At 42.7% G+C, this 13,970-nt stretch overlaps 1 protein-coding gene across 1 annotated transcript; it reads left to right on the forward strand.

Moving 5' to 3' along the window:
• The first annotated feature begins 68 nt into the window (after positions 1-68).
• Positions 69-12,657, forward strand: LOC306969274 (serine/threonine-protein phosphatase 4 catalytic subunit B). Its single transcript, XM_079564883.1, has 9 exons — positions 69-266; positions 1,872-2,159; positions 4,315-4,366; positions 4,455-4,505; positions 4,635-4,736; positions 8,433-8,606; positions 8,684-8,810; positions 8,900-9,089; positions 11,959-12,657. Exons 2-9 carry the CDS (start codon positions 2,050-2,052, stop codon positions 12,086-12,088), a joined length of 936 nt encoding a protein of 311 aa, XP_079421009.1. The 5' UTR covers positions 69-266; positions 1,872-2,049; the 3' UTR covers positions 12,089-12,657.
• Positions 12,658-13,970: the final 1,313 nt, after the last annotated feature.

Below are 13,970 nucleotides of genomic sequence, written 5' to 3' on the forward strand. Positions count from 1 at the left end.
GGTGTGTGGGCACCATAGTGGGCACCGGGCTCACCAGCAGCGCACCACACACCGGAAGTGTCTTAGTGCAGTGCACGCTCATGAGGCGCGTGCACAGAGGCCCAGGGCAGGCAGGCGGCACTGGACTCAGCCGGGACTCAGCCAGGACTCAGCCGGCACACAGCGCTCTCACACCGGGAGGAACCACAGCGCCGCAGCGACCTCGGCCCGACTGATGAAACACGTGGACTGAAGTTCTGCCGAGTCCCGCTCCGGAACACCCGAAGGTACCGGAATAACGCGTGTTTACCTCCATTATCCTCGCGCTCCATTTGTTTCACCATGCTAACGCTAGCCTGTGGTAAAACTAGCTTAGAGCTAACTGGGGCGCCCTAAATCTGGGCATTTCGGCCGGAGGCGGGGCTAAATCAAACTGTACAAAACTAACTAGGTCAAAACGTGTTTTTAACTTTGTTTACGCTTTTGTTGTATTCATTATTCAGAAAGTAAAAACATTTCTTGGAGCAGATCCAAAATGTTCTGTTGTAGCCAAGCCCCCAAACATGGGGACAGAACTGCTTAATGGCTTCAATCAAATGTCAGTTCCTAAACCTAAACTGACCTAAAACATAACCTAAAATCTCAAACCCGAAACCTTGCCAGTAATTAACTCGTAGTTATTGTCATTATAACCAGTAAAACGCGTAACTAAAGTCATTATGATCCACTTCTTGCTAAACTGGAGTTCATCCACCTGGGCGAAATGCCTTGCATTTAGGCTAACTAATGTCTAGCCGGCTTTTCTGCAACTGCTCTTAGCCCGACTAGCAATCATTGTTCAGTGACACAAATACCTTTTTATTTGTTGTACTTATTTTCAAAAACTAACACATTGAGGTGTTTTCCTCCATTGACACGGTCCTTTGCCGTTATTCCACTTGACACAAACGGCTTCAAAATGGTTGGCGAAATGATCAGACAATCAGTTGATCGCTGACGTCGCTAGCAGTGATGTAAGCTAGTACGTGCTAAAGGTTAGCGCACTGTTGTGCTAAACTACGCCCATGGGCCTCGCATTCTTCATGATAAATGTAAGCTTTGTATGGTTGAAATGACTTCAGCTGATCACATAGCTCTGAAAAAGTGTAACTTTAGTCGTTCTACTGATCAAGTGTTTAGAGAAAGTTGAAATGTCCCGTTACAATAACTGTGTTGGACAGTTCGGTTCTTGCTAACATGTAAAACAGTTTTTTACATATTATATGGACTACGGTAGTTGTTTTACAACCAATGTGCCTTGAGAACGCGTCCAATTTGAATAGGCTGCTTCACTCAGTCAAATGTATTCAAGCATATGTCATTGTGGTACATAACTAACTTTTGAACCAGAAAAGTAACTTAAACAGTCATCACTGTTCAGGTTAACTTAACATCCCTTTCCCAAATGGTTTTCCCCTCGACCCAAAGTCATTATTGATCAATATAAGCAGCTTTCATGGTTAATATGTGGCTTGAATAAGCACAACAACAAACTCTGTATTTTGACACTGCATATCACTTAATAGGACATAGTTATGCTTAAAATGTCTTAATAGTACAGTAAGTAAGTATTTGTGTTTGGGGTGCGGCTTGTTGGGCTGATATCAAAGGTACTCTAGTTGAGAAGTACTGTATAATTAGACCAGTACAAATGTAATGCAGGTCTGGCATTTTAATGTGAGTTACATTGATTATTGTTATTACTTTGACGTGTTTATTAATCATCAAACTTTAGTGAGGGTATTGGGGTGGCTGATTTACCTACTGAGGGGAAAGGCTTGGGACCGCAGACTGGTCTCATGCAGTAATTATTGTATAACTAATCTCATGCTGTTTTCCCTCACTCCCCACAGCTCCTCCACCTTGTACATGCCCGAGGACTGTGACGTGAGCCGAGTTCCTAGAGAAGGAGTGCTGCGCGTCTGACTGTGCAAGAAAGAGCCTGTTTATTTATTTGTGCGCGCCGCTGCTACCGCTACCGCCGCTGCTGCTGCTGTGTGTGCGGAGGGGGCCGTGTGCACAGATCTCCATATGTGTGTGACAATGGGGGACATCAGTGACCTGGATCGGCAGATAGAGCAACTCCGACGCTGTGAGCTCATCAAGGAAAATGAAGTCAAAGCTCTCTGTGCTAAAGCCAGGTAACGCCGCTCGTTTCTGCTGCCGTAAGTCTGACAAAGTTAGAGCCAGAGTCGTTTGTTACTTCTGCCGACTGCGGGCGAAAGTTCTTCACAGCAAAGAAGAAACGGAGCTTAAGGTGACTGCAAGTGGAAACCGTTTTTAATGACACCACTTAGAGGGCAGTAAACCTGGCCACATACTGCAAACATAACAACCACTTAACTGCTGGCTAAGATGGTTTTTTTAGACAATTAGAATAAGACTTGTTGAGGTTTGTCCAGGAAGTATTCATCGTTGTCAAGCTGTCGACTGGACTGGGTTTAGTTGAGTTGAGGACGTTTCTTTCCAGTGTCTCATTCTGATCACGAGAGCTAAGAAGAAGCTTCTGTTTATGGAAGCGAAACATCCTCAACTCGACCAAACCCAGTCCAGCCCACGATTTCAACTAAGGGTCTGGAAGTGCAAATGTTCTACAAATTGTATTCTGTCTGTTAGGGCTGCAACTAACGATTATTTTGGTAATCGATTAATCGACCGATTATTTTTACGATAATCGATTAATCGCTTGGCTGTGAAAGGTGCATGGAAATTGTATTTTTTCCCCCAATTTTTTTATCACATAAAGCTAAAGTGGCGCCGCTTGAGGACACGTGGATGGAGTAAACTTAAAGTAAACGTTTGTCGGAGGCTCTTTGTGCTAATTCTGCCTCTGATTGGACGAGACAAAGACAGATATTTATGAAATTTACGATGTACAAAACACTGCAGACCCTAACTTTAAAAAACAAAGTAGGTTTTCATCCAAAATACATTTTTTGTCATGTCTTTTTTTGCTCAATTTTAGTCTGTGTTTACTAGAAAACGATTAATCGATTACTGGAATAGTTGACAACTATTTTAGTAATCGATTAGTTGTCGATTAATCGATTAGTTGTTTCAGCCCTACTGTCTGTTCCTGCCCTCATCTTGCAAACTAAGAAGGGCTTTCTGGCTAAAGAGGGGAGGAAATGTCTACTTAGGGCTGCTCGATTATTGAAAAAATAATAATCACGATTATTTTTGTCATAATTGAAATCATGATTATTCAAACGATTATTTGTTGCCTTTAAAAAAATCCAGCAAAAAAATGACAAAAATCCATCAAAAAAATGACAAAAATCCAGCAAAAAAATGACAAAAATCCATCAAAAAAGTGACAAAAATCCAGCAAAAAAATGACAAAAATCCATCAAAAAAATGACAAAAATCCAGCAAAAAAGTGACAAAAATCCAGCAGAAAAAAGACGAAAATCCATCAAAAAAAATTACAAAAATCCAGCAAAAAAGTGACAAAAATCCAGCAAAAAAGTGACAAAAATCCAAAATTTAAAAAAAAATAAAAAAATAAAATAAAACATTTGAAAAAAATTGGGAAAAAAAATTATTATCGATTTCTTGCGATTATGCTAATTTTGTAATCGTTTACTGTTGTAATCGAAATCGTAATCGAATTCCGATTAATTGCACAGCCCTATGTCTACTTTAGAATTTTACTTATCCTTCGCCTCACTTTGCAAACTTACAGACTAGCACTTTAAGCTACACAACGATGGATTGTTGAATGTTGAGTTAACGGAACATTTGAGTCGTCTCCAAGAATGTTACGAAGGAGGGTTTTTTTGTTTGTTTTTTACTTTTGCTGTAAATTACTGGCATAAATCTAAAATAATAATCCACGTTTTATGTAGGAATGGGCAAAATTGTGAACATAATTATGGATGGAATCCTGTTCAAACGAGTCCCCCCTTAAAACACATTGACTTTAAACTTGCTGGTAGTGTATACATCAAGAAAACCTGTACGTTGAGATTTTCCTATTCCCACCATATTTTGACAACTCTACAACACGTGACTTCTCTGGTTCACCTTTTCTCACATTCGATTTGTGACTTAAAAAGCTTCCATGGGCTGGTCCTGGGACTTAAGTTACAGACAGTTTATTTGGCCTTGGATTTGTTTTTACAGTAGAGGTGAGAATTGTGAATTGGTTTTATCCGATTGAAATCATGTCAAGCTCTGAAGTGTGATTTTTATCGAGGTAAAATGTCTCTTTCACTCAGATCTTTGCTCATTCAAATCCTGTTCCATGTTTCCCCTCACACTGATCGTAAAGTCCTGTTTTCTTGTCGTTTTCAGGGAGATTCTCGTTGAAGAAAGCAACGTGCAGCGGGTCGACTCCCCCGTCACAGTGAGTACTCCTCCATCCTATATTTTTTTTGACCGTGGTAAAAGTGGGACACGCGTTGTATAACCAGCCCCGTCCGCTTCCATCGTAGGTGTGCGGCGATATCCACGGGCAGTTCTACGACCTGAAGGAGCTGTTCAGAGTGAGTGTGAGCCTCCCTTGTTTGGTTCCCATGGCGACGGAGCGACCGCCTCCACATCGCGCTCCCTTTTTTGTTTTTCTCCCTTTTCGCACATAAATAAAAAAAAGCGTTGCTGTGTGTCTGCGACAGGTGGGAGGAGACGTGCCGGAGACCAACTACCTCTTCATGGGCGACTTTGTGGACAGAGGCTTTTACAGCGTGGAGACCTTTCTACTTCTGCTAGCTCTTAAGGTACACGGCAGTAAACTTTCCGAGTGCTCGTTTTAAAGACCGGTGAAATAAAGATGATTCAGCGCCAGCCCACACTCAGTCTAGACGCCTTCACCAAACTTCGGTCCATGTCCAAACTCCCCCTCCCTCGTACTGATGGGCTTATTGATGCTTATAGCCCTGGTCACCGGTTTACAAAGGGCAGAGTTAGGAAGAGTTTTTAGACTTTTTTACATCAAAGTCACTTCAACATTAGCACCGCAACAACATGAGAAAAAGACGAGGAAATGCAAACCGCGGATCCGCTCACGTAAGTTACTGGAACAGAGCGGGGCCTAAACACCCATGTATTATCTACGTATTTCTGATCAAATAAACACAATAGCCCCACGATTAAAGCGCTTTGAACGAGAGAAGTTTTACATTGATGAAATGAGCTGCGCTGCACGTGTTTTTTGGCATCACTTCTCTCTCATGTCAGAGACGCCTCTAGACTCAGTGAAATACTATAATACTGTCTATATTCCGGTATTTTAAATAAGAATTCATTAGTATGATGTCAACAAAAAGAAAAATACTAGGAAGGAAGTAGCAGTAGTAAGGCAAGGCAAGTTTATTTGTAGAGCACAATTCTACACAAGGCAACTCAAAGTGCTTCACAGCTGCATAAATACAAGAAAACAAATAGAATCAATAAAAACATCAACATAAAATGAATCAATTACAGTAAAAGGCGAGAGTGCAGATAAAATACTTTCAGTCATATGCATCGGTAAAAAGAACTGTTTTCAGCCTGGATTTGAACATTGTCAGAGTTCAGGCCTGTCTCACATCCTCATGAAGACTGTTCCAGATTTTAGCTGCATGAAACTGAAACGCAGCCTCACCGTGTTTAGTCCTGACTCTGGGAACCACCAGGAGGCCCCTCCCTGAAGTTCTCAGGGCCCGAGATGGTTCATACGGCTGTAACATGTCAGAGATGGACTTTGGTGCTAAACCATGAAAAGACTTGTAACGAGCAGAGCTGTTTTAAAGTCTATTCTCTGAGTGACAGGAAGCCAGTGCAGAGACCGGAGCACTGGACTAATATGGTCGTATTTCCTGGTTCTTGTCAGGCCATGTAGTAATGTAATGTTCTTTTTTTTTTTAATAAGCTGTGACACAGATGAGCAGAGTCAGACCTGCTCAGATGATGGAACTGTAAAAAAACAGCGCTTTAGAAAAAGGTGGAGACTCAAACCCAAAGTAAAACTCATTATTTGATTTATATTTATACACTTGTATATTGCTTGGTAGAGTTAATACATTTTGGGCAGAACTGTGAACTGTTACATTGAGTTCTTGTCACAAAATAAAGTACAAATATATATATATACATAATTATTGGTATCGGTATCGGGACATGCGGAATTATCGGTTATCGGTTCAAATTGGCATTATCGTGCATCACTAGTATGGATATTATCTACACACATTATTGTCGGGTGAGGCATGAAAGTGTGAAAGTTGTTTTGGATACAGCTTTGACAGGGCTTCATGTTCATATTTTCAGATGAGTCTCTGGTGTCCATCTTTGTGTAAACAAGTCCATTTTCATTTGAAGTTTTGAGGTCAGCTGTTCCATTATACAGACTTGTATAATGGAACGTTCCTCCATCTAACAGTAATCATTTTCCATGCGATCAACAAAAGGATGCGCAGTATGTAGCGGTGGTCTTTATCGTGAGTATTTTCAGGGGGAATTCCAAAGAAGAAAAACCATTGGGTTCATTGGGGTTTTGACTGTCAATACAGTTCCTATCTCCAGTTGAATATCCTGCCAATACTTGACAAGTACTGGGCAGTCCCAGAGTATATGTCAATGATCAGCTCCTTTACCACAGTTTCTCCAACTGCAAAACGTAGAACTGATTATAGGGGTTCTGAAGTATCTCATTTTAATTCTCCAGTCAAATTCTTTCCATCGATGCCCTTGTGGCTGTTCTCGCACATATCCTTCCATGCGGTGTGCGAAATACCCGTCAATATTCGAGGGGGTCCCCATCCCCGAATTGTTCCTTATTATTTTCACTGTAGAGTTGGTCCAATCCACTCAGTCGTTCCTGACCCATGGCACTCCTAGGTCTTTGTCAATTTAGGCTTTGAAATGACCGCTATGTCGTGGCTACAGTGACTGATAAGAGGGGCAAAACACGGTAGTTCCCCGGCCCAGAACTCGAGGATATCCTGGAAAAGTTCACTGGTTTCACGAAGAAAACAAACCTCTGCAGTAGCTGATGGATGATAGTGTCCGGTCTGGAAGTTAGTTGGATATTTGGCAGATATTCAGAGCGGGAGCTGCAGCGGCTGTGAGTCCGACACTCCTGGACTATTGGCCGGTCAGATTTAGGGACCGTCAGCAAATTACTCTACTTAAAGGAATAGGCCACCGTTTTTACATACTGAGATATGCTCTTATCTCACTTTAGTCGAGTTAATATATCCCCGTCTGGTCTTTGTCCGTGCGCTCACACATACGCAGCCTCTCCCACATGTCACATAGCTCCAAAAAAGCTCACGATAGAAGCTACCAAGCTCTTCCACGTGTTCCCTATTTAAATAAAGTTACGTGAAGTGTTTTCATGCGAAGTATATTTACACAGAAATGTAACATGTGGATTTTATAAGCAGATAAAAAGGGGGACTATATTGTGAGGCGTAATGATACGAGGAGTAAAACGTCCGCGCAGTAACTCCTAAAGGTTATTGACGGAAGTGAGCGGGGGGAAGTCTTTAGGAGTTACTGCGCGGACGTTTTACTCCTCGTATCATTACGCCTCACAATATAGTCCCCCTTTTTATCTGCTTATAAAATCGACACGTTACATTTCTGTGTAAATATACTTAGCATGAAAACACTTCACGTAACTTTATTTAAATAGGGAACACGTGGAAGAGCTTGGTAGCTTCTATCGTGAGCTTTTTTGGAGCTATGTGACATGTGGGAGAGGCTGCGTATGTGTGAGCGCACGGACAAAGACCAGACGGGGATATATTAACTCGACTAAAGTGAGGTAAGAGCATATCTCAGTATGTAAAAACGGTGGCCTATTCCTTTAAATTGCGGTAGTGTAGTCGGCCTACCTTCCATCTGTGTGGATGGTATTTTCATACTGGGTCTGCACAATGCGCCCAATCCCTGCCCGCCATGGGCCCTTCAAGTGGCCCGGCTCACACACCGCCGGCAAGAGTGCACTAGTCTACTACGTTTGCCTTTGCCCTCAAGATCGGGCCCAGGGGTCTGATGGGTTAATCAGGCGGGTCGGACACCCCCAGACCCCCCACATTTCACACTCTGCTTCCATGTCTTATTCTCAATAATGACATTTAATTTAGCGCGTGGTTTCCCTTCAGCATTTTGTACATGGTCGACAGGTGTTTTTCTCATATAGTAATGAAGTATTGCTCTGTACCTGTGTTTTACATGACTTTGAATATAGTACCTTATCTGCAAATATCGATCTTTGTCCTTTTATGGGTAAAACTTTTTTTAAAGCAGTTTTCAATCAAATGTAGCAGTGCTTGAAATGTTTAGGATAAAAAGTAAAATATTAAATACATGTTAAGAATAAAGAGAAATGTAAGCAATGTACTTTCACCTGATCTTTGGGTTCTGAATGTAGCTTTTTTCCCACCTTGTACATCAAACGTAACGCACGTGGTTCCTTTGCTCTGCAGGTACGGTATCCAGACAGGATAACCCTGATCAGAGGAAACCACGAATCGCGGCAGATCACGCAGGTGTACGGTTTCTACGACGAATGCCTGCGAAAGTACGGCTCCGTGACGGTGTGGAGGTACTGCACCGAGATCTTCGACTATCTGTCTCTGTCGGCCATCATCGACGGAAAGGTGAAGCCCCGCTCCTGCGTTCAAACACATCGTTCTATCTTAAACGGCGGACTGACATGACGGGGTTTGTGTTTCAGATCTTCTGTGTGCACGGCGGCCTGTCCCCGTCCATCCAGACCCTGGACCAGATCCGCACCATCGACAGGAAGCAGGAGGTGCCTCACGACGGGCCCATGTGCGACCTGCTCTGGTCGGATCCTGAAGGTAGAGCCGCTGTGCCACAAGTGAAATGTTCAGTCTCAGAGTTGACTTGTGGAGCTAGAGAGAGTGACTGGTGTGTTTGCCCCCGTCAGACACCACAGGCTGGGGGGTCAGTCCCAGAGGAGCTGGGTACCTGTTTGGCAGCGATGTGGTGGCCCAGTTCAACGCCGCCAACGACATCCACATGATCTGCCGAGCTCACCAGCTGGTCATGGAGGGCTACAAATGGCACTTCAACGAGACCGTGCTCACCGTGTGGTCGGCTCCAAACTACTGCTACAGGTACGGGACAGGAGCAGCTACTACACCACAGAAGTGACATGGGTCTGACCGAGTAATGACAATCTGTGGCTGGATAGTCCTAGTGTGAACACATGGAAAGGTTTGGGTCAAGGAGAGCATTTTGCACTTAAAGCAGTACTAAGTAACTCTTCCCCCTAGAGGCCATAAGCGCAACTGCAGGTGTCGTAGCAAGTGAAAAAATTTAAACTTATTAATTGTCGGAGTAAATACTACGCTGACAGGAAAGGCGAAGGGAGAGAGGGTTACTGTGCATCCAATTATACAACGGAAATATTTTTTTTCACTCAAACTTGGCTGTAAATACTGTTTAAAGTGACGCTAGCCCGCAGTTAGCTTTGCCCGTTAGCATGTTAGCTTCTTCTTCGTGATTCCATTAGTGTGTATTGCTTTCTCCGCACCGGTGGCAGTCAAGTTGCAAACATGGTTTTCTGGCCAGAGACACCAGGGGGCGATGAAAGACCCTCCAATCATCCCATAAACACTTGTATCACCCCCACAGGGACTACGGGGAGGATTTATTAAGGTAAACACGTTACTTAGTGCTGCTTTAAAGCAGCACTAAGTAACTTGTTAACCATAATAAATCCTTTTTGCAGTCCCTGTGGGAGTAATATAAATGTTAATGGGATGATTGGAGGGTCTTTCATCGCCCCCTGGTGTCTCTGGCCAGAAAAACACAATTGCAACTTTGCTGCATACGTGTCGGAGGCCCCAATACACACTAATAGCCAGTTGGCTTCTTGGTGATTCTAACGGGCAAAGCTAACTGCGGGCTAGCGCCACTTAAACAGTATTTACAACCAAGTTTGAGTGAAAAAAAAGATCTGCATTGTGTAATTGTGAAGTACAATATCCGTCTGTCACTTTGTGTTTTCTGTCAGTGTAGTATTTACTCTCACAGACAATTAATGAGTAAAAAACGTAACATGCTACGGCACCTGCAGTGGCGCTTATGGCCTCTAGGGGCAAGAGTTACTAAGTACTGCTTTAACAAAATAATACAACTTCGTCTTATGACTTATAAGAAAAAAACGGATGTGGTTGTTCCAGCTTTGGGTGGATGCTCGTTTTGTCTCTTGCCAAACACTAGAATAGTTTATTAAAAAGGGGAATTCTTAGTCCTCGGGCTGGGACAAAATATCGTATCTTATCACAATACTTTTGGCTGCAATACCAAGTATGGATACTTGTGTTTGGATGCATTTTTATCGAGCACTCCTTTGTTTTCCAGCAGCAGCACTTGCATGTTTCGTGTTAACGCACTTTTCAATCTTAACACGTCAGTAAGTGTCGAGTGGCATTTGGTTTCTAAACTCTGGACACATGACTGTTTTGTTTTTTACACTTTTTAAGGTAAACGTATTACCATAATTACTTCCTGTATTGCAATATGTGTCGGATCAGCCCCTGAGTATCGTGATGCTTATCTGATCGTGACTAAAGTGGATCATCCCAGCCTTACCTGGTTCTAACGACAATGACATCACCACTCATTTGAACCTATTTTTTTCTATTTTCTATTGCCAAATCAACAGTGGTTGCGCATGAATCACTCCAGGGCGGGGGCGAGGGGGGTGGGGGGATTTGGCGCAGTGGCTTGTGGGACGGCACATAGCTCCTAATCACCGGTTAGTTAGCATCAGAGGTCCCTATGCTAAAGTGGCTATGATAGTTAGCATCAGAGGTCCCTATGCTAAAGTGGCTATGATAGTTAGCATCAGAGGTCCCTATGCTAAAGTGGCTATGATAGTTAGCATCAGAGGTCCCTATGCTAAAGTGGCTATGATAGTTAGCATCAGAGGTCCCTATGCTAAAGTGGCTATGATAGTTAGCATCAGAGGTTCCTATGCTAAAGTGGCCATGATAGTTAGCATCAGATGTTCCTATGCTAAAGTGGCTATGATAGTTAGCATCAGATGTTCCTATGCTAAAGTGGCTATGATAGTTAGCATCACAGGTCCCTATGCTAACGTGGCTATGATAGTTAGCATCAGAGGTCCCTATGCTAAAGTGGCTATGATAGTTAGCATCAGAGGTTCCTATGCTAAAGTGGCTATGATAGTTAGCATTAGAGGTTCCTATGCTAAAGTGGCTATGATAGTTAGCATCAGAGGTCCCTATGCTAAAGTGGCTATGATAGTTAGCATCAGAGGTCCCTATGCTAAAGTGGCTATGATAGTTAGCATCAGAGGTCCCTATGCTAAAGTGGCTATGATAGTTAGCATCAGAGGTCCCTATGCTAAAGTGGCTATGATAGTTAGCATCAGAGGTCCCTATGCTAAAGTGGCTATGATAGTTAGCATCAGAGGTCCCTATGCTAAAGTGGCTATGATAGTTAGCATCAGAGGTCTCTATGCTAAAGTGGCTATGATAGTTAGCATCAGAGGTCCCTATGCTAAAGTGGCTATGATAGTTAGCATCAGAGGTCCCTATGCTAAAGTGGCTATGATAGTTTGCATCAGAGGTCCCTATGCTAAAGTGGCTATGATAGTTAGCATCAGAGGTCCCTATGCTAAAGTGGCTATGATAGTTAGCATCAAGGCTCCTTTTCCTAACTACTTCCTAACTGACAAACCAATTCGGAGGCAACTTGCCATGGCGGACGCCGACGCACATCCGGTTTGGCGTAAGAGCTCTTAGCAATCTGCCCGTTTCGGAAGTAGCATTCCTTTCAGATTATACTGACTTTCTCTTTTCTTAAACATTTCTTGGATGTTCCCTGGCAATATTTTTCTATTTGCTTTATACAAAACCTGGAGGATATTATAGTCTACAATATCCTCAAATTTTAGTAACTTGCGTGTGCCGAGCGTTGCTACTCCATCATTTAACCCTCTCCGTCAAACAGGTGCGGGAACGTGGCGGCCATCTTGGAGCTGGACGAGCACCTCCAGCGGGAGTTCATCATATTCGAGGCGGCCCCGCAGGAGACCAGAGGCATCCCCTCCAAGAAACCCGTGGCCGACTACTTCCTCTGAGCCCCCGCCACACTGTCCTCCAGTCCGGAAACCCCCCCCTCACGCCGCCGGCCCTTCCATCCGCTTCACTGGACACTCGCGTCGGTGCAGGACACTCCGCACTTGGACAGACCAGCCCTGCCGGAGTCTCAAACTGAAGCCCAGGCCCCACAGAGCGCTCGCTGGGAGACACTGAACTCGTCTCTCCCCCCCCCCCCCCCCCTGTGTCTTCTGGCTTCCACCGCTCTTCTAGTATTTTTCATGGACTTTTATCATTTTTAGTTTAGAAGTATGTTTTCCTCCAGCATATGCAGTTGTAGGCCTCATTTACAGTATCTTCATTTCTTTTTTTATTTTTGTATTGTCAGGAGAAGTTTCTTACAATGTTTTTTTTTTTTTTTTTCTCTCTCAAATGTTCCGTGTGATTATTTAACATGGCATCAACAGAGGATTACCTGAAGTATATAATGAACTGGCCAAACAGAGTCGCTGTATTAACCATTCTTTTCTCTTAATTCCTTTTAATCTACAAGTCTCTGTAGGTCTGTCAATTTTGATATTGTGAGAATAAAGTTTTTGTATCACTGCTCGGTTACTTGCAAGTATCACTCAGATTTGTCAGAAACTTGGAAGGTACACGTTCGTGGAGAATCAGTAATACAGGAGATACTTGCTCCATATCAGTTTTCCAAAGGGACGGGTCAGGGGTAGGCAAGTGTGCATCGGGGGGGGGGCATTTGTATCGCTCCCAAAACATCCAAGGGCCGAACCTCAACATTGCAGCCTAAAGTAAAGGACTATTTTCTGCAAATGCCAATGTTTTACATCAGGGGTTCCCACGTGGCAGGGCTTTGGGACTCACCATTACCCTCGGATGACGAGCCGAGGACCCAAATAAAACTGTAATTTGTCATATATTGTATAAAATATCGTATTTTTAACACAACTTTTTGTTGAACAAGCAGTAGATTTCCCTTTAAGACTGAAAGTATGATCAAAACAACCCAATTACATTCATTTTAACACACATTTAGTGTTTCCATGCAGTCTCAGATGGACAATATTGAAGAAAAGTTCCCTTTAGACTCGCGACCCTCTGAAAATGGTTCTGTGACCCACTTTTGGGCCCCGACCCACCAGCAGAGAATCACTGTTTAACATTATAGACGACCAATCAGGATGTTCTGACTCATTTTTAAAATACTGACACTATTTCTAGCATTTTCAAGTATTTTATCTCTTATTTGCTTAATAATATTTCTCAAAATCATCTTGGGGGGCCAGAGGTTCTGTGCTGGATGGCCGGATTTGGCCCCCGGGCCTGACGTTGCCTACCCCTGGGATAGGTGGTCTCAAGATTATATCAAGCACATATCGCCAAATTATCATTGCATTATGTTATGATGCAATACTGAAGACTTTTGTCACCAAAATCATATGGTTTAGTAAAATATCACAATGATTATCAAGAGTTATTAAATATCTAAATGGTTTTCCACATGGTTCAGCTTAATGTTTAAGAACTGCCCAAAAAGAATAAAATTGTCTTAGCCTAATGTATTTTGTAATTAATAATATAAACAAATAGCCTCTTATTCAACCAGATCGTTTTGTGTTTAGATCCTAGATAAAAATACATTTCACTGTCGGGGCCCCCAGTTACACATGCATCAAAACAAAGCTTCATTTGATCTAATTTCACCAACTGTCGTCACTTTGAAATCATTTTACTCAAGCACATGTAAAAAGTAACGACCCACATAAATGATCAAATGTAAAGTACTTTGAGTTACTTGAGTACTGAGTAACTTTGAGAGTAAAAGTCTTATAATGTGAAAATCCTAAAATTTCCAAAGAAAATACCATTACCTTAAGAGTAAAGATACTTCATTACAATATCTCC

Source organism: Gobius niger (assembly GCF_951799975.1).
Source record: "Gobius niger genome assembly, chromosome: 10".
Classification (NCBI taxonomy): domain Eukaryota; kingdom Metazoa; phylum Chordata; class Actinopteri; order Gobiiformes; family Gobiidae; genus Gobius; species Gobius niger.